The sequence below is a fragment of the Sander lucioperca genome, chromosome 3, assembly GCF_008315115.2.
Source record: "Sander lucioperca isolate FBNREF2018 chromosome 3, SLUC_FBN_1.2, whole genome shotgun sequence".
NCBI classification, from domain to species: Eukaryota; Metazoa; Chordata; class Actinopteri; order Perciformes; family Percidae; genus Sander; species Sander lucioperca.
In genome coordinates, this window is record NC_050175.1 from 41,053,245 (window position 1) to 41,080,015 (window position 26,771).

Below are 26,771 nucleotides of genomic sequence, written 5' to 3' on the forward strand. Positions count from 1 at the left end.
AAATATCTTTCTTAACACTCAAAGAATACGGCCTTCATGTTGCCAAACAAAAATGTTTAATATGGGTTGCTGCATGCATTTAGTGGAGATCCATGACAGTATAATATATTAAAGGGATGAACTGAGTCAGTTGTTACGTGCAAAGCCTTCCTACAAATGTCGCTCCCTGTCTGACATTTCCATGAGAGAAAAGTTATTTTAAGTAGGTGCTACATTGATGAATGATTAATCAAGTTCTCTACTTCAATCATATGTTAACACGCACCCTTCCTACAAAGTTGGATTACTGTAAAACACTACTTCAGAATCAGAATCAGAATCAGAAAGGGCTTTATTGCCAAGTACGTTGCACATACGAGGAATTTGTCATGGTGTTGTTGGAGCATGTCACACATACAAATATAAGAAGGATAAAAAGATATAAACAATATAAGTATAAACATATACACACAGTACGTATTAATAACGATAAAATAAGTTTAAATAAATAGTAAAATAAGTTAAACAGTAGTGAAAAGGGACGCTACAGCAGAGTAGGTACAGTGGGATGAGGAGCCAGAGGTGGGGTGTGGAGAGAGTCAGGATGGATTCCGGGCCTTGTTAATAAGGCTAGTGGCGGAGGGGAAAAAACTGTTTATGTGGCGTGAGGTTTTGGTCCTGATGGACCTCATCCTCCTGCCAAAGGGGAGTGGCTCAAAGAGCTTGTGTCCGGGGTGGGAGGGGTCAGCCACAATCTTTCCACCATGCTTCAGAGTCCTGGTGGCGTATAGGTCCTGGAGCGGCGGCAGATTGCAGCCAATCACCTTCTCAGCTGACCGAATGACACGCTGCAGCCTGCCCTTGTCCTTGGCAGTGGCAGCAGCGTACCAGATGGTGATGGAGGATGTGAGGATGGACTCAATGATGGCTGTGTAGAAGTGCACCATCATTGTCTTTGGCAGGTTGAATTTCTTCAGCTGCCGCAGGAAGTACATCCTCTGTTGTGCTTTCTTGACGAGGGAGCTGATGTTCAGCTCCCACTTGAGGTCCTGGGAGATGGTAGTTCCCAGGAAGCGGAAAGACTCCACAGTGTCGATTGTGGAGCCACAGAGGGTGATGGGGGCAGGTGGGGCTGGGTTATTTCTGAAGTCCACAACCATCTCCACTGTCTTGAGAGCGTTGAGCTCTAGGTTGTTTTGCCTGCACCAGGTCACCAGTTGGTCAGCCTCCCACCTGTCAGAGATGAGTCCGATGAGGGAGGTGTCGTCCGCAAACTTCAGAAGCTTGACGGACTGGTGACCGGAGGTGCAGCTGTTGGTGTACAGGGAGAAGAGCAGAGGAGAAAGAACGCAGCCCTGGGGCGATCCGGTGCTGATGGTCTGTGAGTCGGAGACGTGTTTCCCCAGCTTCACATGCTGCTTCCTGTCAGACAGGAAGTCAGTGATCCACCTGCAGGTGGAGTCAGGCACACCAAGCTGGGAGAGTTTCTCCTGAAGCAGAGCCGGGATGATGGTATTGAAGGCAGAGCTGAAGTCCACAAACAGGATCCTGGCGTAGTTTCCTGCGGAGTCCAGGTGCCGGAGGATGTAGTGGAGGGCCAAATTGACTGCATCATCTACAGACCTATTGGCTCTGTAGGCAAACTGCAGGGGGTCCAGGAGGGGGTCGGTGATGGCTTTGAGGTGTGAAAGCACAAGGCGCTCAAAGGACTTCATAACCACAGAGGTCAGGGACGGGTCTGAGGTCATTAAGTCCTGTGGTCCTTGGCTTCTTGGGGACAAGGATTATGGTTGGTTATGGTACTTGCTGCTGTTTTGACAGTATTGGTCTTTGCTTCCCATTTTTACTGTAACCTGGAGACACGGCAGATATACTGGAAACATCAAATTTCTCCTGAACTAACCATCAAAATTAGTTTTTGAATAACGTTTTCTTAAAGCTACCCTGTGTGGATTTTGGCCGCTAATAGCGCTGTGGAGCAACGTCTTTAAGAGTGGGTCCCCGTTTAGTTTGAACGTTATGCACGAGCACAGTGACATGGTGATGCAATACAAGATTTCATGCCGTTCTACTAATTGACAGCTGGCAGAGGCAATGTGCCCAAAAAATGCATCAATGTGCCAGCAAGGGTAAGAAAGAAGAAGACTGCAAGCTAGTGGATGCAGGTTTTCAAAATATTTAAAAAGGCACCTTTGCAAGTGTTTTATGAGGAAGGAAATGCATTCAGCAGTTTGTTGAGGCTCAAGGATACACACATGTATTTTATTTGTATCTATTTACAAAAAAACTCCACAGGGTTCCTAGCCTAGAAATCTAGACGCACCCTAGCGGCAGCAAATTTAATTTGCAGCCAGGGGGGTCTAGGCACTCTCCGTTGGCTTGCGAACTGGAAAAACCAAACTCTGGTCAGGCCAATCACATCGTGTATAGAGTCGGTGGGCGGGCTTATGGCTGCTGCTGCTGCTGGCGAACAGCGGTCTTCTGGAAGACTTGGAGATAAGCTTTTCTTTGAGAAAAGAACAAAGAACGGCACTGAAGTCATTCTTAAAAAAGGAAGATGTGTGTGGAGTTTGGCCGACCGGATACGGCAAAAGTTTAATCTATCAACTAGCTTCGCTACCTTCTTCGTTGCTCTGCCTGGTTGTAGCGCTAATCTATTGCGTGCAGAGGGAATTTGGGGACATTTGGGGACATTTTTGGATTTATTAAAGTAAATATATTACATGTTGGACCTTTAAGCACATTACCATAAAATTTTAGTGAAGGTGACTTCATATCATGTAAAGTGTTTTCGCAGTGTTAGGTGAGTTGAGCCATTTCTTTCAAAGTCACAGATTTAAGAGGAGGCGTTCTTCATGTTAGATTACATGAAGAAAATGGTAATAGAGCCACGTCAAGAAATGTGATATATGCCACAACAGGTGATGTCTACCTGTACGTCCTAGATGTATTTAAGTCAATATTATTTATTAAAGGTCATGAATGCCTGCAGGTATGTGTGAAGCAGTTTTATTAAACTAGTGGCTGTGGGGTAAAATGTGCCATATGTTCACCTTATATTCACCACTCTAATACTACAGAGATATCACCATGCCAGACTGCTGAACCTAAAACCAGTGGTGGAACGTGAGTACATTTACTCAAGTACTGTACATAAGTACAATTTTGAGGTACTTGTACTTTACTTGAGTATTTCCATTTTAAGATTACTTTATATTTATACTCCACTACATTTATTTGACAACATTACACATTCAGGTTATTAATACAAAATATAAATTAACTACTAATAAATGATTACTATGATTATCATAGATTAAGCTACCCGGTAGAAATGTAAGACTTTTTAACATTTTGTAAGAGGATTTTACACAGTGGTATTGTTACTTATAGTAAAATATATGATGATATGTATGATATATACTTTTTCCAACACTGCGTAAAACAGAAAGAGGCTCATAACCTAGCCAACTAAAAAATCTGCTGAAACAGACAAAACACAAAGTTACTCTGAAAAGACATATTGAAGAAATCAAGAATAGGACAGAGGTTCTCAATCTTTTTTTAGTCAAGGAGCCCTTACAAGATAGAGAATATACCAGGGACCCCCTCATGTACAGTATATGTACCTTGGAATAATTTGATAATTTTTTACACTTCTATAGTCTTAGTTAGTTGAAAATTAAATACATAATAATAATTTGTATATGATGATAATTTTAAGAATCACGCCTATAAGCTGCTGCATGACATCCCAACTCTGGCACAAGGCAACATGCAAGCTGTCAGACATAGGAATCTAGCACAGGGAGCCCTTTTGTCCCATGTGAGTGGACTGGATAAAGTCTTCTGAAGCTGTGCACATACAAAAATGAGAAAAGAAAAAGAAAAATACTTTTTATTCAAATCTAAGTAGGTCATTATAGTAAAGACTGACTCCTGTGAAAGTGCGGCAAGCACACTGTGCCTAAGCCAAGGCTGTACTTTTAGCTCAGTATTGATGTTGTCCTCAGGACTTCAGTCGCCCTTTAACTACACCAGGCAAGTCAAAGACGGGCCATCAATTATTTATATGGCGGGGATACAAGGAGAGATGAGAGATGTACAGGGTATATGGAGAGGAGAGGAGAGGAGAAACAGATAGAGAAATGTGGATTTAAAAAGGAAAATAGAGGTGGGGAAGAGAGTGAGTGAAGGACAAACGTAAACGGGGGAAAGAGAGAGAGAGAAGGCGATGAAGGGCAGAATATGTACAAAGTAAAAGCAAATGCATTGTGGGGCAGATGAAGTGGTTATATGAGTCCCGGACTCGAGATAACAGTATAGCAAGCAGAGAAAGGGAGCTTTCCATCTCTGACAGGCCAGGAGAAAGGACATTATATTTGAAAGAAACACAAGAAAGAGATTTCAGAGGGGAGGAAATAATGAGAGGGAAAATGGCTCAATTTACTTGCTCTTTCCAAACAGTGATATCCATTACCAACCTGTGTCATAAATGTAGGAGGATGACAGAATCAGAGATATAGTAAAATAGATAAAAGCATTAAAAAAAGAGGAAAGATGTGTGATCATATTCCCCGCAGATGTCCCATAGACACATCATTTCACTTTCAGATGCCAAACTGCATAAAACATGCCCTACTTCCTCTCCTGCAATGACTTTACTGATTGAAAAAAAGGAGGATTTTAGATTAAATTGCTGCCTTCAAGTTGTGAATTCATCACTTCAGCAGCTTTGCACAGCAGGGTCATCTCAAATCATGGTTGTATTAAATGTTTGATATAAAAAAAAAGTTTCAGTCAAATATGTGTAATTGAGTCCCCCTGTTGTTTTTGTACTTTCTGAATGTACCAAACTGTCCCACTGGGCTTCTGCCTTCCTTTGGGTGCCCAGGAAAGGGCTGGTTTCCTGCAAATACTTTCATTTTATCCTTCCTCCAAGGGAGCCCAGATTACATTCCCCGGACTCTGACCCAATTTGGACCAAATTCAGGGTTTTTTCAAGGGCAATTTGACTGCAGACATACAGTTCTATACTCTAGTCTGACTTGCAAGTGCTTTATTACCCCCGGCTTGAGCTTAAATCTTCGGAAGTATTGCACTGCATTTCGAAAAAGAGTTATAGGGGAATGCCACCCTTCTGAAGAATCCACATATGTTATTCCTATGCCTCAGGACAGATCGGTCAATAACTGTGAACAACTCTTCTTTGAAGCTAGAAACTCAAGAACTAACCCTTAAATTTGTAAAGTGGGATGTGAAATCTGGCAGTACTCCACAGATAATGAATGGGACAACCAAGTCACAAATTCAAGGCTTCTGTTTGACTTTTAATTCTGTCCAGGGGCACAGTAATAACATACGTGAATAATTTAAACTGTGTGGCATCCCCCTTTAAGTGACTAATCTTAGTCTTTAGCTGGGGCAAATCAATTACAATCCCAGATGTCCATCCTCTGCTTCTCATCAGTTCCTGATTAACACTTGGCAAACCATGTGAGTAGACAATCAATGCCACTAACAGGGGGGAGCAGTGAACTAGCAGAATCGCATCAGTAAGGTATAATACTTTATACTACATCTTTAATCAAGGTCGTAGTAAGCGGATGGATTTTAGACAAAAACACAAGGTCAAGGCTCATTATCAGAGGTTCAACAGAAACTTCCATTGTATTTTCACTTGTTTATTGAGACCTGGAATTCAACACAGAGATCCTTGTGTTTTCATGGCCGGATCTTTTCATGCTGATGCTTCAAAGAAAGTGAAGTATGAAACTATTTTGATGCGTACCTGAAATACTCTTAAAAGCTTTTGCCTGTAGCTATTGACAACAACAGGTACATTTTTCTGAAGCTGGCATCTGATGCCTTTATTCTGCCCTCAACCATTTTACATCACAGTATTTTGATCCTTTTTCTTAGGTTTTATCACCTCTTATCTGCTGATTCTCCTTCTCTGTAGTTTAGTCAGACAATGTAGGTGGAATGTACTTTTATGTAGTATATGTACAGCCTAGATATTTGGCGTCTAGTCTTGTACAGCCTAGATATTTGGCGTCTAGTCTTCATAGCTCCTCATGAGAAAGCATCAAGCAGGGAGAGGCGAGGCCATTAAAAGATAATAACTTCCCTCCTATAGGGGAATGTAGAATCAGAGCCTACTTTTGGATATTGGTGTTTTGAAATGCTGTATGAACAGCAGCAGCAGAAGCAACAGCAGCAAAAAAGGACAGCATAACTGAAAAAGTGCTTTGGATAAGAGAGAGGCATAAGTCATCTTAGTGAAGTGGCTGACTGGAGTTGACTGCCTGAACTTACTCTTTTATTTATTTGTTTCTTGAAGTTAATATATATATATATATATATATATATATATATAGTTTTTTTTCTAGTCTTAGAGACCACTCAAAATGCTTACAAGCCACCATTCATGCACAGAAGAGGCTGTTTCTATGCTGTTTTGCAGCAACTTTATTAATATTTATCTCTAGTTGTTATTGTTGTTTTTATGCTGATCTTGTTTTTCTTAGTAACATGTATTATTATTATGGTGCCACCTGCTCATTAGAAGCAATAAACATGTTGCAGGCAGGGGGCCAGGGATTGAACCACCAACCTTCTGATTAGTGGATGACTGCTCTACCCCCTGAGCCACAGCCGTAAACATTGTTAAAATAAAATACGAAATGTTATGAAGAAGATAGCAACTATAGATTCACAAACTCTCCTAGTTTGTAGTTGGCCTATCTTTGACTCGTCAGCTGGCTTGACTGAGTTGTGTTTGACAAAAAATGCTACAGTATCAGCTGAATTATTCATTTTGGAGAGAAAAAAACAGGCAAACTGTAGAATTATGTTGTCCGAATAATTCAGCCGGTATTCAAGAAATACTGAAGTCACAATTCCTGTTTTCCCCAACTATTTTTTCCCAATGTGTTGTATATTAATTTAACTGGTAAACATGTGTTATCTCCCTAATGTTTCAAAGCCTTCTCCTGGAATATCAATATGCTAGAGACATACAAATCCCTGTATTTCAATTAAAGTAAATTCAATTTCCCAAATTCCCAGAAACAATACTGAGGATATGAGCTTGGTGTTCTTGGTGGTAGCTACAGCTCTGAACCCTGAACAGAAGTTAAGATTTATCGCATGCCCCGAAACAGTATTGTATGATGAACTCCGAAAGTGAATAGGAACTTGTTTGTACATGATTATCAGCTTCTCATTCACAGTGATGGATTTCCTTTCAAACATAATTCAAAGTTTAAAAGTCTTGAAAGATAATTGTTGTGTGACTTTTGGAATTGAACAATCTGCACAAATTTGCCCAAACTAATTTGCATCTGGCAAAAATGGATATAGAAATAATATTAATCACATCATTTTCACTTAAATTTCACTTAACTCTTTTCATCCAAAGGAGCCCAGTAAATTTCAACTTTATTTCCATTGTGATGTTTTCAACAGAAGTCAAACTCACAGCCTGTCAGTATTAGTGCCCTGCTCTGTCTATTGGCCTAAAGAACCAATAAAGCCTTGGAAGATATTGCAACATGTTCAGCTGAGGCTAATGTTTGACACTGCTGTCAGAGGGGTTTTAACCTTTGCAAGGAGCTCTCTTTGGATTTCAATTATATCCTCAACTGGTGCTGTTTCATCAGATGCATGCACCAGAAAGAAAAGGAGAAGGCAGAGGTGCAATACATGACTCCTTTCAGCTAAGTAATCACACTTTGTTGTTCGAATAAAATCATTTCTAATATGTATCCCAATCCCAAAGCAACTTTACAAACCAAGAACATAAAGTTAAGAATGAGATCTTAAAGTACTCTGAGGCAAGAGGAGCAAAAGGGAAACAAAATGCACCTGGCTGTCCAACTCCAGCATGGTCAAAAGCTTGTCAGGTTCACAGGAAAAAATGTATGCAAATTATAGTGTAAATATTATGCACAGACGGGGCGTGAAATACAAACTGTAAACTGCACTGTTCTGAGTGTAGAAAGGATGAACACTGCAGTAATGCAGCTTTTTTCCCACATTTGTAATGCTTTGGCAGTTCAAAAGTACCCAGCTGGTAATGATATGAAGAGACCTCCCCCCAGGAAGAGTGACAGCATCAGTCGCTTCATCAAGTGCCTCAAAATGACATATAGTACGTTTACTTTCAAGTGACAAAGCCCTCTGACATTGTTATAGAGCAAAACAAGTCTGTGTGGGGAGAAGGTCTGGCTGGATGGATGGGTCAACAAAACATCGGACTTTAACCAGGAAGAGCACTGTTGGCTTCCCATTTCAAACAGTCAACGTTGCTTGTTTTTAGTGTACAAAATGATTTGAATCTATTCTTTTTAGATAATATTCGCTACTTACTTTTTTCTCTAGATGTAGGTGCAACATTATCTATAAAATATCAGGTCTCTATCAAACTAAGTATGATTTAAAGCAACATAATGCAACTTTTTTACCTTTAAAATGAGATGCTTCAAAATCATTTTGATGCTACACTGACTTGCAACAGGGAGAATTGTGACTCGATTGTGACTCGATGGCGGTTACCAAAGTGGGTACGATCTCCGGGGAGAAGTGCACCACAACCTAGCTACTGTATAAGAAGAAGCTATCTCGGTGTTCTTAGTATGTACAGGCTATCGTTTTCCAAAGACAACTTTAGATTAAATCTACTCATGTATGACAAAAGTATACTTTAGCTAGCTAGCACACCCTGCCGCCTCACTCCCCAGCGCTAGGAGACAACTACACTGGGAGGCGAGTGAAGGCGGCTCCATAGACTGACCTTTAGTTAGCGGCTGGAGCAACTTGAAATCACCCAGCACAAACCCAAACACTGGCTGCCTCCCGCTCTTCCGGGTCAAGGCACAATTTGTATTCACAACAGTGGTGTACCACTCCAAAAATTGTAGGGGCACCAAATCGCAAAAATACCGATGATGCAATGTTGCTTTAAGTAGGCTTAAGTAGGCCTAGGTGTTACCCCCAATTCTGGAACCAAACCTACACCCTTGGCTATATATGTTAGTTTATGCAGTCAGAAACGTTTTTTTGTTTTCACATGGACCTGCTATTTAAACATCAAATACTAATGTACTAAATCATTACACTGTAATTTGCGGGTTGTAATCCTTAGCATTACCGATTTGGGTTCAGTTTCTCACTGTATCTGGCTGAGGTAATGTGTTCATGTTTATTCAAATGTTTTTGTACGAGTGGTGACATATTTGCGCTTGTGTTTCTTCATACAGTATTATCAGGAACTTTGCTAAATTGCAATTTAAAGTTTTTATAATTACCGTCTTTGCAGTTCCTCAACATTATCTGCAGCACTCAAACAGCGCACTCCCTTTTCACATTTATTCACGGACACAAACAAATGTCCTGTCTGTTTGCCGATCATCTCACTTTATCTCTCATATTAACATTGCCCTGACGTGGGTGTATTTTAGCAATGTGATTAGCCAGGGGTGTTTATCTAATTGCATTTCTCCCAGTCTACACAAAATGAAAATTTCTCAGGCTTGAAATGTATTCAGACAGGGGTGCTTCACTTTCATATATTGACAAGCTAAAATGTTTTGACGGCAAATGCAGGAACAGTAATGATGTGGAAAAAGTGGAGCTATCGGGCTTGAAATGGGATTACAGAACGTCTCACGTGTCGTACGTCTGCGTTTTTAAATAGATGATGCTTGTAGTTAGCTTTACCGCATGAGTGGTTGCAGTTCACCTGCAGTGGATACCTTTTCCATTTCCTTCTCCTTATCATACTATTTCAAATTAGTCTAACAGCAGTGGAACAGAGTCAATAAGTGAATATAGTGATGTGAGAGTGACAGCAAAAACAGATCCTGATTCTCCGGAGAAATGATGCATGTCAACAGAATTTACCATGAGACATCTTGTCACTGGAAAAACTGGATTTTTGTTTTTAAACATCCAACAGAATGAAACACAGTGATTTACGCAGCAGTAAGACAGTGAGGGCAGGTCTTTGTTCTTAGATATGCATGAAAGATCCCCTAAGATAAAGTAACGCTCACTACAACTGCACTATTTATTATTCATAGTTATATATATATATATAAAAAATGTATATATATCTATATATATATATATATAGATATATATGTAGGGGTTGTGTAGTTAGGCCCGCTGCCCCTAGGTAGCTTCTCTGTTCTCTCCTCTCTCCCTCCCTCTGTCTGTCCTAATTGCAGGAGTGGAGTCTGGTGTGCGGGAGTCAGGGTTCCAGCTGCCTCTCATCTACCACAGTCAACCTCTGCTTCATATACCTGGTCATTCCTTCACTCTGCGTCAAATCATAGACAATACTGCCACAGTTAGTCTCGCTCTAGACAAACTGTCTGTTTAAGTCTACTTGTGTGTTTGCCTGTCCTGATTCCTTTTCTTGTGCCTCCAGCTGCCATTGGAACCTGACTGCTGCTACCGCTTATATATATATATATATATATATATATATATATATATATATATATATATATATATATATATATATATATATATACACACACACACAACCGGTCAAAAGTTTGGGGTCACTTAGAAATTTCCACTCCATTATAGACAGAATACCAGTTGAGATCAGTTGCATTGTTTTTTTAACCAGGGCAGCAGTATACAGATTACATTATGTGCTTACGTAATTGCAAAAGGGTTCTCCAATGTTTTCTCAGTTAGCCTTTTAAAATGATATCAGATGAGTAAACAGAATGTGCCTTTGGAACATTGGATGAATGGTTGCTGATAAAGGGCAATGTAGATATTGCATTAAGGATCAGCCACTTCTTTCTACAACAGTCGAGAACCCTTTTGCAATTATGTAAGCACATAATGTAATCTGAAAACTGATGCCCTGATTTAAAAAAAAAAAAAAATCGATCTATCTATCTATCTATCTATCTATCTATCTATCTATCTAAATCATAACCTGTGTATAAAAAGTTAATGAATAAATTATAACAAAGTAGAAGAGCAGAACAGAGCAAATGCTTATAGTCTGTTACAAAACCAGACTTAGTGTCTACAGTCATGGTTGCGGCTCTGTAGAGCTTAGCAGGTATAAAGTTTCTTAGTTGAGCTTGTTAATTATCTCTGATTACAACTACGTACATTTTAGTGTATTAGTGTGTCTAGACCTTTTGATTAATTGTGTTTAAACTGCTCACAAAGGCTTATAGAGGGGGTTACGATAAAGTGTTACTGATTTTTAATAGCAGGCATTTGTAAAGTTTTACAAATGGCGCCATCAGAACAAAATACATGGCCACTACATCTGCTGTTCTAGATGCAGTAGTAGCCATGATTCATTTTAACAGCTCTCGTACCCTTTGGGTTAGTGGATGAGGTCTTTTGGGGATTCAACCTGACCATAGCTCTTCATGACTTCATTTTTACAGCAGCATTACCTCACCTTGACTCATCCCAAAGCACACAAGCAGATAGGAAATCACTTCCATGGTTGCCAGCATGACAGGCCAACCATCAACCACTGAGCTGCAGAGGAAATGCCTCATGTTGCATTGACCTGATAACTAACAGCATGTAGAGGTGAGAAAACAAATGATCCTGGCAGGATGAGCCACACTGTAGGTACACTATGGAATGAGGGTCATGGTATGATGACTTTTTCTGTTTTGTTTTTATGAGAAAGTTGCCAGAAGAGAGTAACAGAGGGGTCATGCTGTCCTAAAGCAGATTTAAAACCACATGATCTGTAAACACTTTCATGTCAGAGAAGTCAATAGGACGTACCAGGGTGCATCCATAAAACATTTGAAATATTGACACGGTACTGCAGTAGAATATACAAACTAGTTTTTCTAACAGAAAAAAATAAAATCTTATTTCCATTTAACAGAAGCCAAGATTCTGAAATGCTTAAGTCAAAAAAATTGTGCTTATATTTTTGTTCAGAATTATGATTTAAATCAACAAATGTCAAACAATAAGTAAACAGGGTTATAAATGTAAGATAAGAATTTGATGCCAAGTTTCAGTACTTCACAGTTTCTCTGTGCTATTGACACATTTAGGTCATAACTTTAAAATGTTTTGAGGTTTGCTACCCAGCATCACATATCATGAAGTGTACACCATAAAAATAAATACACCTCAGACCACGTTTGGCTTTATGATAAGCAATCAAAACAAGTAGAAAAAAAAGATAAATATATCCAAACAGAGATAGATCAGTTTCTCCACTCAAAGGAGCCTAAATAGATTATAATCATAGACTGTAAAAATGATGTACGTAGCAGCACTGACCTCACCCATTGATTTGTGGACTACTGTTTTGAAACTTCAAGTTTGGCAATTTGGCAGTCGCCGTCTTGATTTTTTGAAACCAGACGTTACTATTTTTAGACGAGAGGGTGGAGCTGGGGAGGATGATGCGGACAAGCTAGTGTTGTTTATGGATGCAATGGTGTTGCGCTAAGCTAAACGCTAAAGAGGGAAAGTTACAGATTTTTAACTGGCTAAAGGGAGGAATTTAACTGGGCGGAGTTTAACCGGCAGGTAAATGCTGACCTCCGGGTACTGGGGCCATATTTATCTGCATGTACGGCAGTACACAGAAAATTGGCAAACTTTCTCTTGAGTTACCAGCTAACGCTACCACTCTCTAGCTAGCTTGGTTGGCAAGGTGCTACTGAATGCTGAAGACATTGTTTTTAGGCGACCAAAGTGTTCAAATCAACTTTGATAAAGTGAAAACACACTGTGAGAGTGTCAAGGTTTAAGACGATAACATGGACAGCATCCATCATCCTAAGGTACAAATATGTACAGAAAGATAAGGAATACTAGAAAAAAAGAAAACCAACAACAATATCCAAAATGTGCATCATAGTGTGTTTAAGCATAGATAGGACAGACCACTAGCCTGGAAACCAAACGTATCTGCCAACTCATGTTTCATTTGCTCTGGCAGTATGCGTCTCCCCCAGAAACCGTAGAACCCTAGAAAAAGCCATGTGGGGTCACAGCTTTTGACTATAAATTCTCACTCATATGACATTTTTTCTCTTCACTCCTTGATCTAAATGTAATATCCACCTTTCACATCTGTTCTCTGATTTGACTTTAGTAGACTTTTTTGTAGAAGTAGATGACGCAAGTTGAAGTGAAGTCAGCACAACAAAAAGGTGATTGACAAAAAGCAGAGCATACTGAAAATCACAGACAGTTTAAGAGTAGCTGAGGGCAGACTTTTTAATTTTAATTTGAACCCATCAATGTCAAAATGAAACCTTTTTGCTACAGGGCATTTGTTGCAATGGGTGTTTGAACTCAGAGATCCCAATAAAAGCAGAAGTCTGCAGTGCATCTCACTGTTGGGGTCAAACGCGTATTGCATTTTAATTTTAAATTAAACATAAATCTGTTTAATGTCTTCTGAGGTGAGCTATTCATATTTGGTATTTAACAGTGGATGAGTAAAACTATTAGAATCATATAGTTCACAGAGGGCACTGTTTATACATCTTTTGCAATATAAAGGATTCCAGCATAATAGGCCTTTTAAATTAAAGCACACAAACACACAGCCTTTCAGTTATTGTTCTAGGTTTGAATCATTTATATAACAGACTCCAAGTCCTATCAATATGGTTGCATAACTGCTTTATATGCACCTCCAGGGGTAAATTTTAAAGGAGCTAGAGCAAGAAAGGCCAATCATTTCTATCACTTGAACTGTGCCTATTGAGTGTCAGCCTTTTCTTTTGGCTGGTTTCATTCCACTGTTCATCTCTGCAGGCAGTTTGATAAGTAAATGAATCTAATAGTCTACTACCAAAAGGTACTGTTACTGCTACAGATACCACTGCCAGTGTTGTATTACTTGAGATCAGTTATACTAAAAATTACATATATTCATCATTTAAAAGAGTATTAAGAGTAGCCTATTATATTACAAAGCTCCGCCCACACTTAACCTGAGCAGAGGTCTAATTAGCTGTGAGTGAAAACACTGGTGTGAGCATGCCAGGGCCTTTAAATGCCCAAATATGTTGCTGCACCACTGTTGCTCATGTAGCATTTCATAAACAAGCTAGCCTGTCGTATTGCTATGATTGAATTTGAAAGGTGGGAGCATCTGTTGAAGTTAAAAATGTTTCAACTTGAGTAAAAGAATTTGCGCTTTATGGCCTATGGCTGTGCTAAACAGAGAGAAGAGGAGAGAAACTGAAGGAGAAAACACTAAAGAGTTGGAGTTTCCGGTGAGTTATTTTTTAAGTTTGATTGGTCACACCATACACTGCATATAACAAATGTAACATATGTATATATATATCTTTTATATACAATGTATGGGTCATTACATAACACTTTTGCTGCATATGCAGCTAGCTAGCTTAATTTGGCAAAGCCAGGCAAACATTTGCTTGATCTTTCTTATGAATGCCACTATAGTCTCCAGTCACACCACAAAAGGCTTGGTGACATAAGTAATGATTACTTGTGGAGCTAATTGGTGCTCCTGTGTTTTGGAGAGCAAACTGGTAACATGCTAGCTATGATTGAATAGTTGGCTAAAGCTGCGTTTTGACCACAAGAACTTTCCACTCAGAACTAGGAACCTTCTGAGGAACTTGTTGCACTTTGACCGCAGGGACCAGGGACTAAATTAAGTTCTGGGACCCCCCCCTCTCCAAAAGTCCCTGATTAAAGGTAGTCTTTTCTGAAAGTAAAGGAACCTGGGTGGGGTTTGCAGGGATGACTGCCGCTGATGGGTCTACACATACAGCATGCAGGCTTCAACTCGCCAGCCGCTTCATTCATAAAACAAGAAAGTACTCTTAAATCGATGTATGACCATTTTTGGACCAGGGGAGAGCATTTCTCCTTTTTGATAATATTAAAAGTAAGGTTAGGCTTTGCTGCCGGCTTCCCAACTCATGTTAAAAAGACGGAGAGCAAAAAGTTCTAGTTCCTTCAAAACAGTTTGTGCTAACATGCATGTTGTGAATTGATGTCTTGACTGTGTTGATTTGGTGTTTGTGAGCTTGGCTACAAGGCTGTAAGGCTGTTAGGCTGCTGGCTGTGCTGAAGATTTGCTTGTGGTTTTGTCTTCACATTTGTTGCCTGCTAATTTTCGCTCTTCTGCTATCCAGCTATGAAGCAATCTGTATTGGTATTATTTGGAAGTAGTTAGTTACTTTGGGGGGGCTTCCCTATTGACATAACAGTTTTTTTTAGTTTTTTTTTTATATTGGCTTTAGGAATATGTCTTTTGACTTGCACACACTGTTCTGTTCGAGTTAACTAACTGAACTACTATACTTAAAAGCAACTAAACTTTATGTGAAATGGCAAATTTAATCCAGAACAGTAAATGCACATGCAAATGTATACAAAGACTAGCATACATATGCTAACAATCAGTCAATGATCTACTTAAGTACACTTAAGAGGTCTGAGAGGGTCTTAAGACTTCATAATTAACTGGTTGTCAATACAGAGACCTTTGGACTCTTGTAAAGAGATCAGACTTTCTCTACTACAATTCTACTACTCTACTTCTACGACTACTGCCACAAATTATAATACAAACGATAATTGTTCAATCCTTAAAGGGGTGATAGAATGCAAAACCGATTTTTACCGTGTCGTATTTGAATAACGACAGTTCAGTGGGTAAATAGGACATACATAGAAGCTCAAAATCCCATTGATACCCCTTTACTATGCAAATCTCACATTTTGAAACTGCTGCTGAAAACGGGCGAATCTGAACAAAGCTAAAAGTTGACGTCATCATCTCAACTCCTAGTCTTTGTCACGCCCCAACATTTGCATAGGACACCATTGACCTGAGGTCAGCTTAGTCTTATGAATCTAGCTAGGCCATGCAGATCTCCAGAGGTCCGATATTTAATTACTAAATCTCTCCATACCCGCGCAAAGTCACGGTTTCTGGGTCACTGGACTACAAAATGCCGAGGCCCTGATGGAGCTCCAGGGCCTACAGCTAGCTGCGATCTTTTCCCATAGGATTGAAGGGACAGTAGCAGCTAACGAAATCCCTAATGTTCACAAAAATGCATTAAATTGAAATCGGACACCATTGTTAGCTTTATAAGACCTTGGGGTAGATGTTATATAAGTGGCGTGACGAAATTCAAACTGTAAATATACTCGAATTATGCCGAAAGTGAAGCTAACTAGCCGCAATCCGACACGTCTTACCAAATTTGCAATTAGCCATCAATTTTCGTAAAATGGCCCATATTTGAGCTTTATATAGTTGATTTCTCGCATAAAAAAAGTCTCAGAAGTGAATTTAATAATGAAATAGCCCGACAAACAATGTATAACTTTGAAGTGTCTGAAATATGAGACCTGCTGTCTCTCACCGTCTCCAATGTGTTTCTATGGAGTTCGCTCAAACCAATCAGCGCGCAGCTCATCTAAATATTCATGAGCATACCATATTTGGAAGAAAAGCTCTTGTTCCAAATAGAGCCATATTCACAGGGTAGTTAAGGGCCTAATAAAATAGCATTCGGGCAATTTTCAGCCCAACCAATGTTACATACCCTATTAGGAGACCTTAAGGAACAGTGTAAAATACCCTATATAATCATTCTATCACCCCTTTAAAATAATGCTGGTTTTCTGCTGTCATTGCTCTGTTTGTTTGTCTGGCAGAGTAATTTTCCCTTGAGGTGATAATAAAGCCAAGCGGACAAGGTTGTAAACCCATGCCGATGGGGTATATAAAACACCCATACATACATTTTTGATATCACGCTGCTGAGTAAGACTCATTTTTATTGACTCAGACACTTTGAAACACAGTGGCTTCACTAAAGTTAACCTTCTAGGAACTTTTCATCATCCTTAGGAACCAACAAAGTGAAACAAACGGTGACCGTTTCAGGTGTGTTGCTTCCAGCTGCGTGACAGAGCTTTTTATCAGGTCTAAAGCCACTGTAATAAACTGGCCCACTGAGCGTGACCATCCCTGAAGCCTGGGATGGCGTTCATCAACATGCACCTACTGCTACAGTCTGTTTAACTTATGGCATATGGAAGGCTTTTGTTGACTGGAGGATTGGCATTGGCTGGTACTCAACTGCAGGGCTGCTTCTATGGTGTTACCATGGTGACAGAGGAGGGAAAAAGCAGCAGGTCCTGATAATCAGAGATAAAGTAGAGCTCTAAAAACCATGGGACACAAGAAGATTAAAACTAAAGACAAGGATCTAAAATATCTAAAATATGAGTCCTTTTATATTTGTGTGCCTGGAAAAAAGTATTACATTCTTTAACCTAGTACGTTTATGTATCCCTTATCCAATGTTCATTCCCACAAATAAAAGTTAACATTTATTTTGAAGCAACTCTAGATTGTAAACTGAGCATTTAGAAAACCCTCAAATACTGCAAACACTTAACTACTTTATAATCAAAGTTTTGAGTTTGCTTTAAAGTGTGTTTAATGTCACAATGACATTTTGGTATTGCCTGACATTACTGGAGTTAGACAAAAGTCACAGAAGTATGCAAAGCCCCAAAACAAGTAATACCAGGGCCAGAATCTCCGATGATACTAAAATGTTTAATTAATAAAAGCAGCAAATGTATTATGCAGAAGGGAGCAAGGTACCATGATTTAGAAACGAATACATGTTCATCATCATCAAAAGATATGTCAAATGTGAAACATTTCTTTTTACTATTCTCAGTTAATTTCTTCATCACATGCATGAGGAATAACTCCAAATGAGCAGCCATCATTCCCCTTTTGGGTGTGTTTCTTCTTCTCTGAACTTACGAGGTGAATGCTGCATACAACAGCAGCGAGCATCAAAGAATGAATCCACTAAGAGGTGATTTGTGCCCAAAACATGGAAAAACAATTCCTGTTCTTAATGAGGTACAATGTAGAGAGGAGACACAAATCATTTTTGTTTGTTTTCATATCATTTTGATGCTATGAAACGCTCACCCGCCGTTAGCATTCCATTGACTGCCATTCATTTGGACGTCACTTTGACAGCGAATAACTTTACATCTGAAGCGTTTAAAGACTCTATTTGTCCATTGTTTATTTCTAAAGAAACATGACAATGTATAAAAGGCTCTGTCGGTACACGATCCGTTCTGCCTGCACGATCCGTTCTGCACATGCGCAAGATAATACTGTTTTACCGAGGATACGACCTGCACGATCTGTTCCACGCTAACCTATGGCTAGCCTCCACCGGGACGCTAACGTTAGTTTAGCTAACAGCTAATTCGGCTAACCGCTAGCTGACAGCTAGATTCAGTCTAAAATAACGTTAACTCAAACGTAATGGAAAAAGCAGGCTACAGCTAAATTAAGACTTCACAGTAATAACAATAAAGACAAGTATTGAGTGATTGTATTTTAAATGAGCACAAGTAAAGTAGAACTGACGTAACAGCTGTTATATATGTTAGGTGTTTGTTATATATATGTCAACGTTTATTTTCAAGTTTTATTTTGAGGGTCTTTTAAAGTTAGTACATGCTGTCTCAGCTAGCAGTTAGCCGAATTAGCTGTTAGCTAAACTAACGTTAGCTTGCCTGTGGAGGCTAACGGCAGACCGCTACAATCAGCTAGCGGTTAGCTGAATTAGCTGTTAGCTAAACTAACGTTAGCTTGGCTGTCGACCGGAAGCGTGGAACAGATCGTGCAGTGTCGTAAATCCTCGTACAACCGCGCATGCGCGAACATTTTGCGCATGTGCAGAACGGATCGTGCAGGCAGAACGGATCGTGTACCGACAGGCTCCATTACCTTGTATCTCATGTTATGGCTCCGTAGCAGACGTTTTTGTAAAAATAGGCTAACGATTGTGTCATAACCACGCGACTTACTGTCGCATAGTAGAGGAATTACCGTATAGTACAGGAGAAGCTCGCAGGCTGTTCCGACTTACATTAGCTGTTTAAGTTTAATTACTAATGTTAACTAGCATTTTAGTTGGCAATTATTAGCCTGTGCCTATGTTATCTCCTTACATATACCTACGCTCTCCGTCTCTGCAAAATTGGGAATGATTGAGATTTCTCTTGGCACAGCTACCAGAAGACTTCCAACTTTCAGACAGGTTGCTCACGTCACATTTACGTTGTCTCTCTCAGTTGGAGGCTGCACAGTAACGCTCAGCGCTCACCGGAAAAGTGCTTCTAATGTCTATGGGTAGATGCTAGATCGTGGTTACCTCGTGTGAAACGGGGCACACACAAGCAAGAAACAAAGCCTGTTCATTTTGTAATAAAATTGAAGTGAGAAAACACAGCATTGTTTTGAGTATCCCTGCTAGCATCAATAGGATTGATATGAAAAGGAAAAAAATTGATTTTAAGTATTGGAATTAGGACTTAGTTTTTTGTAGTAGCAGTGGTTTAAGTGCGATGCGGGCACGTTCAATAAATAAGTACAGTAATCAGTTTTCTAGTTTGTTTAAAATAACGCCAAATATCCATTCCAGTGTTTTCCCCTATTCACTGTCAGCTGCGCACCGATGGAGTCCATGCCATAGACTGTATAAAACTGGTCCATGCACAAGGCAACTGTCTGTGGTTAGTTTATATGTCTGTAATAAAAGCAGAGGACAGTCGTGTACGATCTGGTAAAGTCAGTTGAACAGGTAAAGATCACGTTGTCGGTAGCCTACCGGTTAGAAACAGGCTCGGTAACATCGTTTTTTTTTTTTAGCTTAGCTGGACCGAATATTCAGTAAAAATAGATTGTGATGCTGTTTTGTTCTCTGAAGTAAGCTACTTCCAGCTTACTTCACTTCCGACTGTAGCCCTGCAGTGATTTATGAGTAGTGACTGCGTGGGACTCCGTTTAAAAAACAAAAAACAATTTGCCTTTAAATGCTTGGCAGTACTTGGTCATATGGTAACTTAGGAGGCATTCGGCCTTGTGAGCTCTGATTAATTTGGCATGCAGTTAACACACCAGTCATCATTTTGGTTTAACTAAAACTCAACTCCTGGCATTCTCATGAAGTGGTCGTATGATATCGTACGAACACTTAAGCACAAACAATTTGTATGATATCCTAAGAAATTACGGCAACCCCCGGCCAGTCACGTGACGACCGGTCACACGACGGTTACATTAAGCGGTCTTTGCAGTTAACTTTAGCTGAGAAAATGTTACTGTGAGCCGGGTACAGAGCACCGTGAGGTCCCGGTCGTTTCAGCAGCCGTTGCCGTTAAGTTTAGGCGACAAAAGGTGATTTTTTTTTTTTTTTTTTTTTAAAGGCACCAAAACGATTGATTTTGGTTTGGATTAAAACACCAGTTCCCTTTTTAAGTAGTACTCCCGGAACAGGAACACGTGTTTCCTGGGTGAGTCTTGTGTTTTCCCCGGGACACAAACTCCGCTCCCCCATTTGAAATCCCTGTGTTTTAAGATCCACCCTGACCACCTCCCTATGTGGACCACAGCGCTCTTATAAAGCTGCAGACACTGTAGTGCATGCAGCAATAAATACACGGAAAGCATACAAATTACAGTGCATTATTTCCGTAGCTATTGGCGCTTACCCACTGCTAGTACCGGTTCGACTTGGCCGCGGTGCCCCGTCCTCCTTTTTCCATTGCAGATTTAGTACTGCCTCATGCGTGAGGCGAGTGTAGCTGGTCGTCATAGCAACGCCGCAGGAAACCAAACATCGAAGGTTTAGTGTTTTTGATTCTTGACATGTGGCTGTTGCCACACCCAGAAGACAAATGTTTCAAAAGAAGCTGGAGGCAGCAAAAAAAAACACAGCTGGCTGAACTATTTAAAAATGGCGGGTTTGTTCAGGACACCACCGTCTGTCGCTAGCAATGATGACGCAGTGATTAGTGACGATTCTCTACGACCAATCAGTAGTCTGCAGGTTTTCACCTTTTGGTATCACCTCAGCTCGCTTGGAACCTGGACGGAGGTGATACTAAAAAAAGTTCCTGTTGGCAAGTACCAGGGACTTTTTTTTTCATAATGGAAAACCAAAAAAGGCGAGTAGAGCAGGTACCGTGTAATGGAAAAATGCCATATACACTCTTTAACAAAATCTTAAGACTTTTGATCAGCTGATGAACAGCCTGTTTAAGTTTAAATGCAGTTTTCAATAAATTGCCTACTCTATTTTTTGTCTCTTGCTCCTGTTTCTTCTTTTGGCATTTTGAAACAGTACTTACAACCCGGTTATGATCCACTAGCGCGAAATGCGGAAAACTTGCAATGTTTCCCCCGGTCTTAAGATTTTGTTCAAGAGTGTATGTACAAATGGTTCATAAGATCAGCCTGAGTTTTTGGAGTTAATGTTGCTAAGTTTTTAAAGAGTGGACTGTTATACAATACAGATAATAAACTGTAACCTAAGAATACTTCCTATTACTTGGGTCAACGACACCATTTGTATTTAAAGACGCATGCACGCTACCTTGATGAAGATAATACCAATGGCGATTCTTTTTTCAAGTTCATTGAATGTACAAAAGTTAAGTCCTTTCACAAAATAAAGTGACTAGTGTTGTTAAATATACTTTGATATATTATACTGTACAGGTTTTGTTATCTTCTCCAGCAGTAAACATTCAACAATTTACAAAAATTACAAGTCCCCTGCTGTTTTAAACAAATTGCAGAACTGGTAATGGCCACCCATTCTTTACTGTCAGCAATGTCCCTCGGTGCACCAGCTCTGCAGAACATCTACACCACTATCACTAACTCTTTTTTTTTTTTTTTTTTTTTTTTTTTTAACTGCGTTCTGTCACTAATCACTTCCTGGGTAGACAAACCTGAATTATTCAGAGGTTGAATAATGGGGTGCACTGAACATCAGGAAACACAGATACTAAGAGAGAGGTGAGGCGTGACAAAAAGACAACATTCATTAAAAGCTAAAGCGGTCAGTGCTGATTGGCTGAAAGCCCAGAAGAACGTGTCAGTGCAGAAATACTCATTGTGTTACACCACCAAAGACATACATGAAAATACAACACATTTGGCAATTATGTAATCGTGCCAGAATTAGAATAACAAAGAAAAAAAAAAAAGACAGTACAAACAACATACAGGTCCAAGGTCTATGGTTGCACATATAATTCAGACAGAAAGTGGGGGAAATATCAAAGTAGGTTGTTATTTACCATATTGTAAAGGCATTAGAGTCAGGATTGGCCTCGGCCTAAGACTTCAGGGATAACATTCTCTGTCCCAATACATGAATAATGTAACGCAAGTGGTTTGAAATTACCAGTGATTTATGATCGGCCTCTACGTTTCAAGTTAACTATTAAGTGCCTCTAGAGGGCGTCCAATATAATGTACACTAAATTAAATTTTAGCACCTGAAGATTTTTTCAGTCAATTTTATCATTTGATCTGATTACAGGATACTTGAGTCCTGTATTGGTATGAAAACATCTGAAATCAAGTCAGGCAAATGGTCGACTTCTCATTCAACAGAAACATGCCATTAGTGCTGGAATGATACGTTGATTCATCAATTACTTGATCTCAAATGTGAGGATATGCTGCTCTCTTTTATACATTTTTGTTTTACTAAATATCTATGTTTTGGGATTTTGGTCAAGCAAAAAGCAATTTAAAGACCTCACCTTGTGCACTAGGAAATTATATGAGCATTCCTCTGACATTTGAAAGTCTAAACAATTAATCAGTTATTTAAAAAAAAAATCAACAGCTTAATCTACAATGAAACAGTCGTTAATTGCAGCCCTAAATGCTATACCAAATTTAAATTGTAATTTAATTGCTAATTGATAAGGGATCAACAATGAAGTTAGACAAAAGCAGTCACTGGTTCACCGCTGCTGATGTTGTTACTGTTTGCATTGTTGCCTGTAGTTTAATTGAACTAGTTATTTGATTCAAATACAACAATAAATGCTATGGACTTTTAATTCTATTACAAAACTTCAGAATCTTGTTAAGAATTGAATTATTTATTGATTACGTGAATAGTCAGACTGGTCCTCTGACTGTGGCAACAGCAGTTCTGCATTACAAGATACCTTGTACATAATCTTCAAGGGGACTTGAAGTAGATTTTTAGGGCCCGAGCACCAACAGCGGCGAAGGCCCTATTGAAACTAAAGGAATTATTATTTTCTGCAAGTAAATTGGCTTTTTGAGGGGCTTAACATATTCAAAAACTCACAAAATTTGGCGGTTGCATCAAGTCTGCTGAAAATTTACGTATTTTAAGGGTTTCGGGAATAGGCGCCCAATAATGGCTGTCTAGCGCCCCCTACAAAGTTAAGAAAATTGAGCCCCTGCAGTGCGTTTATTGTAGACTCACGAAACTTGGTACACATATGTATCATGTCAAGACGTACAAAAAACGTCATTGGAGCCATACCCTAAACCCAACAGGAAATCTGCCATTTTGAATTCAAAGTTCGAAATTTGTGCGATTTTGGCCATTTCCACATGTCGTACTTTAACGAACTCCTCCTAGAGATTTCATCCGATCAACTTCAAATTTGGTCTGTACCATCTTAAGACGTTAAAGATGAAAAGTTGTTAAAAGAAAAAAATTTCGTCATAGGGCGTGGCCGTGGCGGGTAGGCCATTTTGTGCGTTTCGCCATCAAAACAGGAAGTGGGTGTAACTTGAGTGTACATTGTCCAATTGGCTCGAAACTTTTCAGGAGTCCAACCCTGAGGACAAATAAAGGCCGATATTTACTTAAAGTCATAGCGCCCCCTAGTGGCAACAGGAAGTAGGCCTAAAAGTCAAGGTGCTACACTTCAACGAACTCCTCCTAGACATTTCATCCGATGGACTTCAAACTTAGTCTGTATCATCCCAACACCTTAAAGATGAAAAGTTATTAAAAGAAAAACTTTTCGTCAAACGGTGTGGGCGTGGCATGGCGGCCATTTTGAGTGTTTAACGATGAACAAGAAAGTGGCTGTAACTACAGTGTACATTGTCATATCTGCTTGAAATTTCACACAATCAACAACAGTCCAGGCCTGAGGACATATACAGGCCAATATTGACTTTTGGTCATAGCGCCCCCTGCTGGCAACAGGAAATCTGCCTTATATGACAAACATCATCCGATTTAAATGAAACTTAGAATGTGTGGTCTACATGTGATACTGAGCCGGCCCCTATAATATAACCATGCCCACTTACTCAAACCACGCCCCCTTTCATAACATTTGAACCGTTTAAGGTTGACCCTTGTGTGAGGTATCATTGAACTCAGCAGAGACTTCCTTCTTCATTGGTGATGGTTTGGCCCACCCCCTATGTTTAAGCCACGCCCCATTTCATAAATGCTGACCCATCTAAGGTAGAGTCTTATGTGAGGTATCAATGAACTCAGCAGAGACTTCCTTTTTAAGTGGTGATGGTTTGAGCCGCCCCTATAATGTAGCCACGCCCCTTTTCACAGCTAATGAACTGTATGACGTAGAGTCTTGTGTGAAGTATCGTTGAACTCGGCAGGGAGTTCCCTTTTCATTGGTGAAGATTTGCAGCGTCTGAGTGCCGCGCAAATGCACGGTCGCAAGGAGCTCCGTCTGCTAGTAACCCCGACGCGCGCAGAGGCGCGAGGGCCCGTCCATCGCTGCTTGCAGCTTTAATTTTTATTTATTTTTTTATTTTATTTTTTTTTAGAATGCACTTGGACCATATTTTAAAATGTTGGAGTCAATCGTAGCATCAAACCAGACTTCTTCTGGGAATGCAATTCCCTCCAGTACCCGACTAATCTCACTAAAAGTCTCACCACAGTCCAACTAATACCCATTGTCAAGATGATGTTTGCTATTATGTGTGTGATAGATGTTTATGGTCAGAATAGAAGAGACAATGTCACGGTCTACTCACGAGTCTTAGAGTTTAATATTTGCAATACCATGTAACAATAACATGTATTTATTTTGTTAAAATTTCACCACAAATCCAAAGTACAGCCCTCAAACCCTTAATTAAGATGGATTGAATTTAACAATTTTCCTGCTCAATGCATTATCAAAAACTTAAAAACTTAGCTGAAATGTGAAGGGATTACAAATAAGGAGAGGGCTAGCTCATCTGCTTCATTTCTCTTGCCTGACTATTTATAGGGGAAATTATTCAAAATGGATGAGCTGAGATAAATGAAGATTTATTAACAAGAAGAGGAAATTGTTGTCGGTGTGTATTTTTTTCGATCGTAGCCCAGAGATGGATGATGTGTGAAGATGTGTATGCATAAACCATTTCAGAAAAAAAATCTCAGGCAGTTTGATTAAACCATCGTGGATGCATAATGTCAGCTGGGATGCTCTTTTCTGAAACAACAAACAACACTGCTTGTATAAATTACACAACAACCTCGCTGTTGCATCATTTTGCATGCCAGCTTCTATCTGAATCATCAGCATTCTGCATGACATATGGAGGGCTTTGCCACAGCCACTTATTATCTTGTTCAGATGGAGAAAATCACAGGATATAACATGCTGAGCAATTTAGGTGTCTTACCTTGTCTTGGTAGATGAAGAAAAGCATGATAGACAGAATCTCCAGGAAGAAGATGAGCAGGAGGAGGATGAAGAACTGTGGATGCACAAAGGGAAGAGAGAAAGGCGTTATTTAACACACTTACCAGTGAGTAGCAAACAAAAACAAGGGAGAATAAGCAATAAACATCTGTATGTGAAGAATTAAGTATAACTTGAAAAGAAGGGTTAATGCAGCAGACACCAGAGAGTGTGAGGGGAATGAAAGTGGGGGAAAAAAGTAATAAAACAGAATGAAATGACCATAGTGTCAAGGAGAAGGAGTTGGCAAAGTAAGGACGATTGAAGAGAAGCTGTACATCGTTCAGCCTCAATATTTCTAACTGACAGGTCAAGAGAGCCGAGAGAGTGGATGAGGTCGGACAATCATAGCAAGTAGGACAGACTGGGAGAAGTGATAAACAGTTTCTCAATCCACTTTTGAGTTTTAAAAGAAGCCACATTTTATTCCTCACCAGTCCCCACCCACCACTCCTCTCTGGGATGAGCTACTTGATGGGTGATACATCTTCTTCCTGTGAGCCTGTGTGAGTGCTTAGAACAGTTACGAGCTCAATCACCAACCACTCTGCTAGGGACATGTCTCCCACATATGGGAGTGACTGTCTAAACCAGGGAGGGGGGGGACATCATTTGAGAAACAATGGTATAATGTTCCAGTGGCTCATAAAAAAGATCTGATGAAATGGCAGATTATCAGCTGTGTCTTTAGACAAATACATCTACAGAGAATGTGCTGCATTTTAGATTGGTTCAGACTGAAATATCTCAGCAACCTCTAGGTGGATTGCCATGGAAATTGGTACAGATAACCATGATAAGGAGAGGTTGAATCTACTACTACTTTGGTAATCCCAATTGCAACCACCACCCCATAAATATAAAATATAGGAACCATGTTAATAGGACATTCTGAGCCTAAGTCAAAATACTGGTAGTTCAACATGAAAAAAGGTTGGTATTAATGGATTTTTGTCTTGCTTTGATTTGGGTAATTAAGGAGGTATAATGTTGCTACATGTAAAGAAACTACAATTTATTTAGCCTTTATATGTTTACATTTTGGCAAATTTGAAACTGTTTAAAGTATGCCAAATTAGCAGTTCATGTTTGCAGTGTATTCATGGATGTACAGAAAACTATCACTTGATTACTACAATACTGAAGAAAACATCACGAAAAGCGTGATGATTCTCAGGCAAGTTCTGGAGTCACAAGAGTGTCCT

General features: G+C 39.7%; 1 protein-coding gene across 3 annotated transcripts in view; it reads right to left on the reverse strand.

Annotated features, from left to right (window-relative positions):
* tspan4a (tetraspanin 4a) overlaps window positions 1-26,771 on the reverse strand; it is a 160,682-nt gene that overhangs the window by 22,082 nt on the left and 111,829 nt on the right. For all 3 annotated transcript variants that reach the window (XM_031290065.2, XM_031290066.2, XM_031290064.2), the window contains one exon: window positions 25,508-25,582. In XM_031290065.2, coding sequence (XP_031145925.1) covers window positions 25,508-25,582 — 75 coding nt within the window. The remainder of the gene's footprint in view (window positions 1-25,507; window positions 25,583-26,771) is intronic.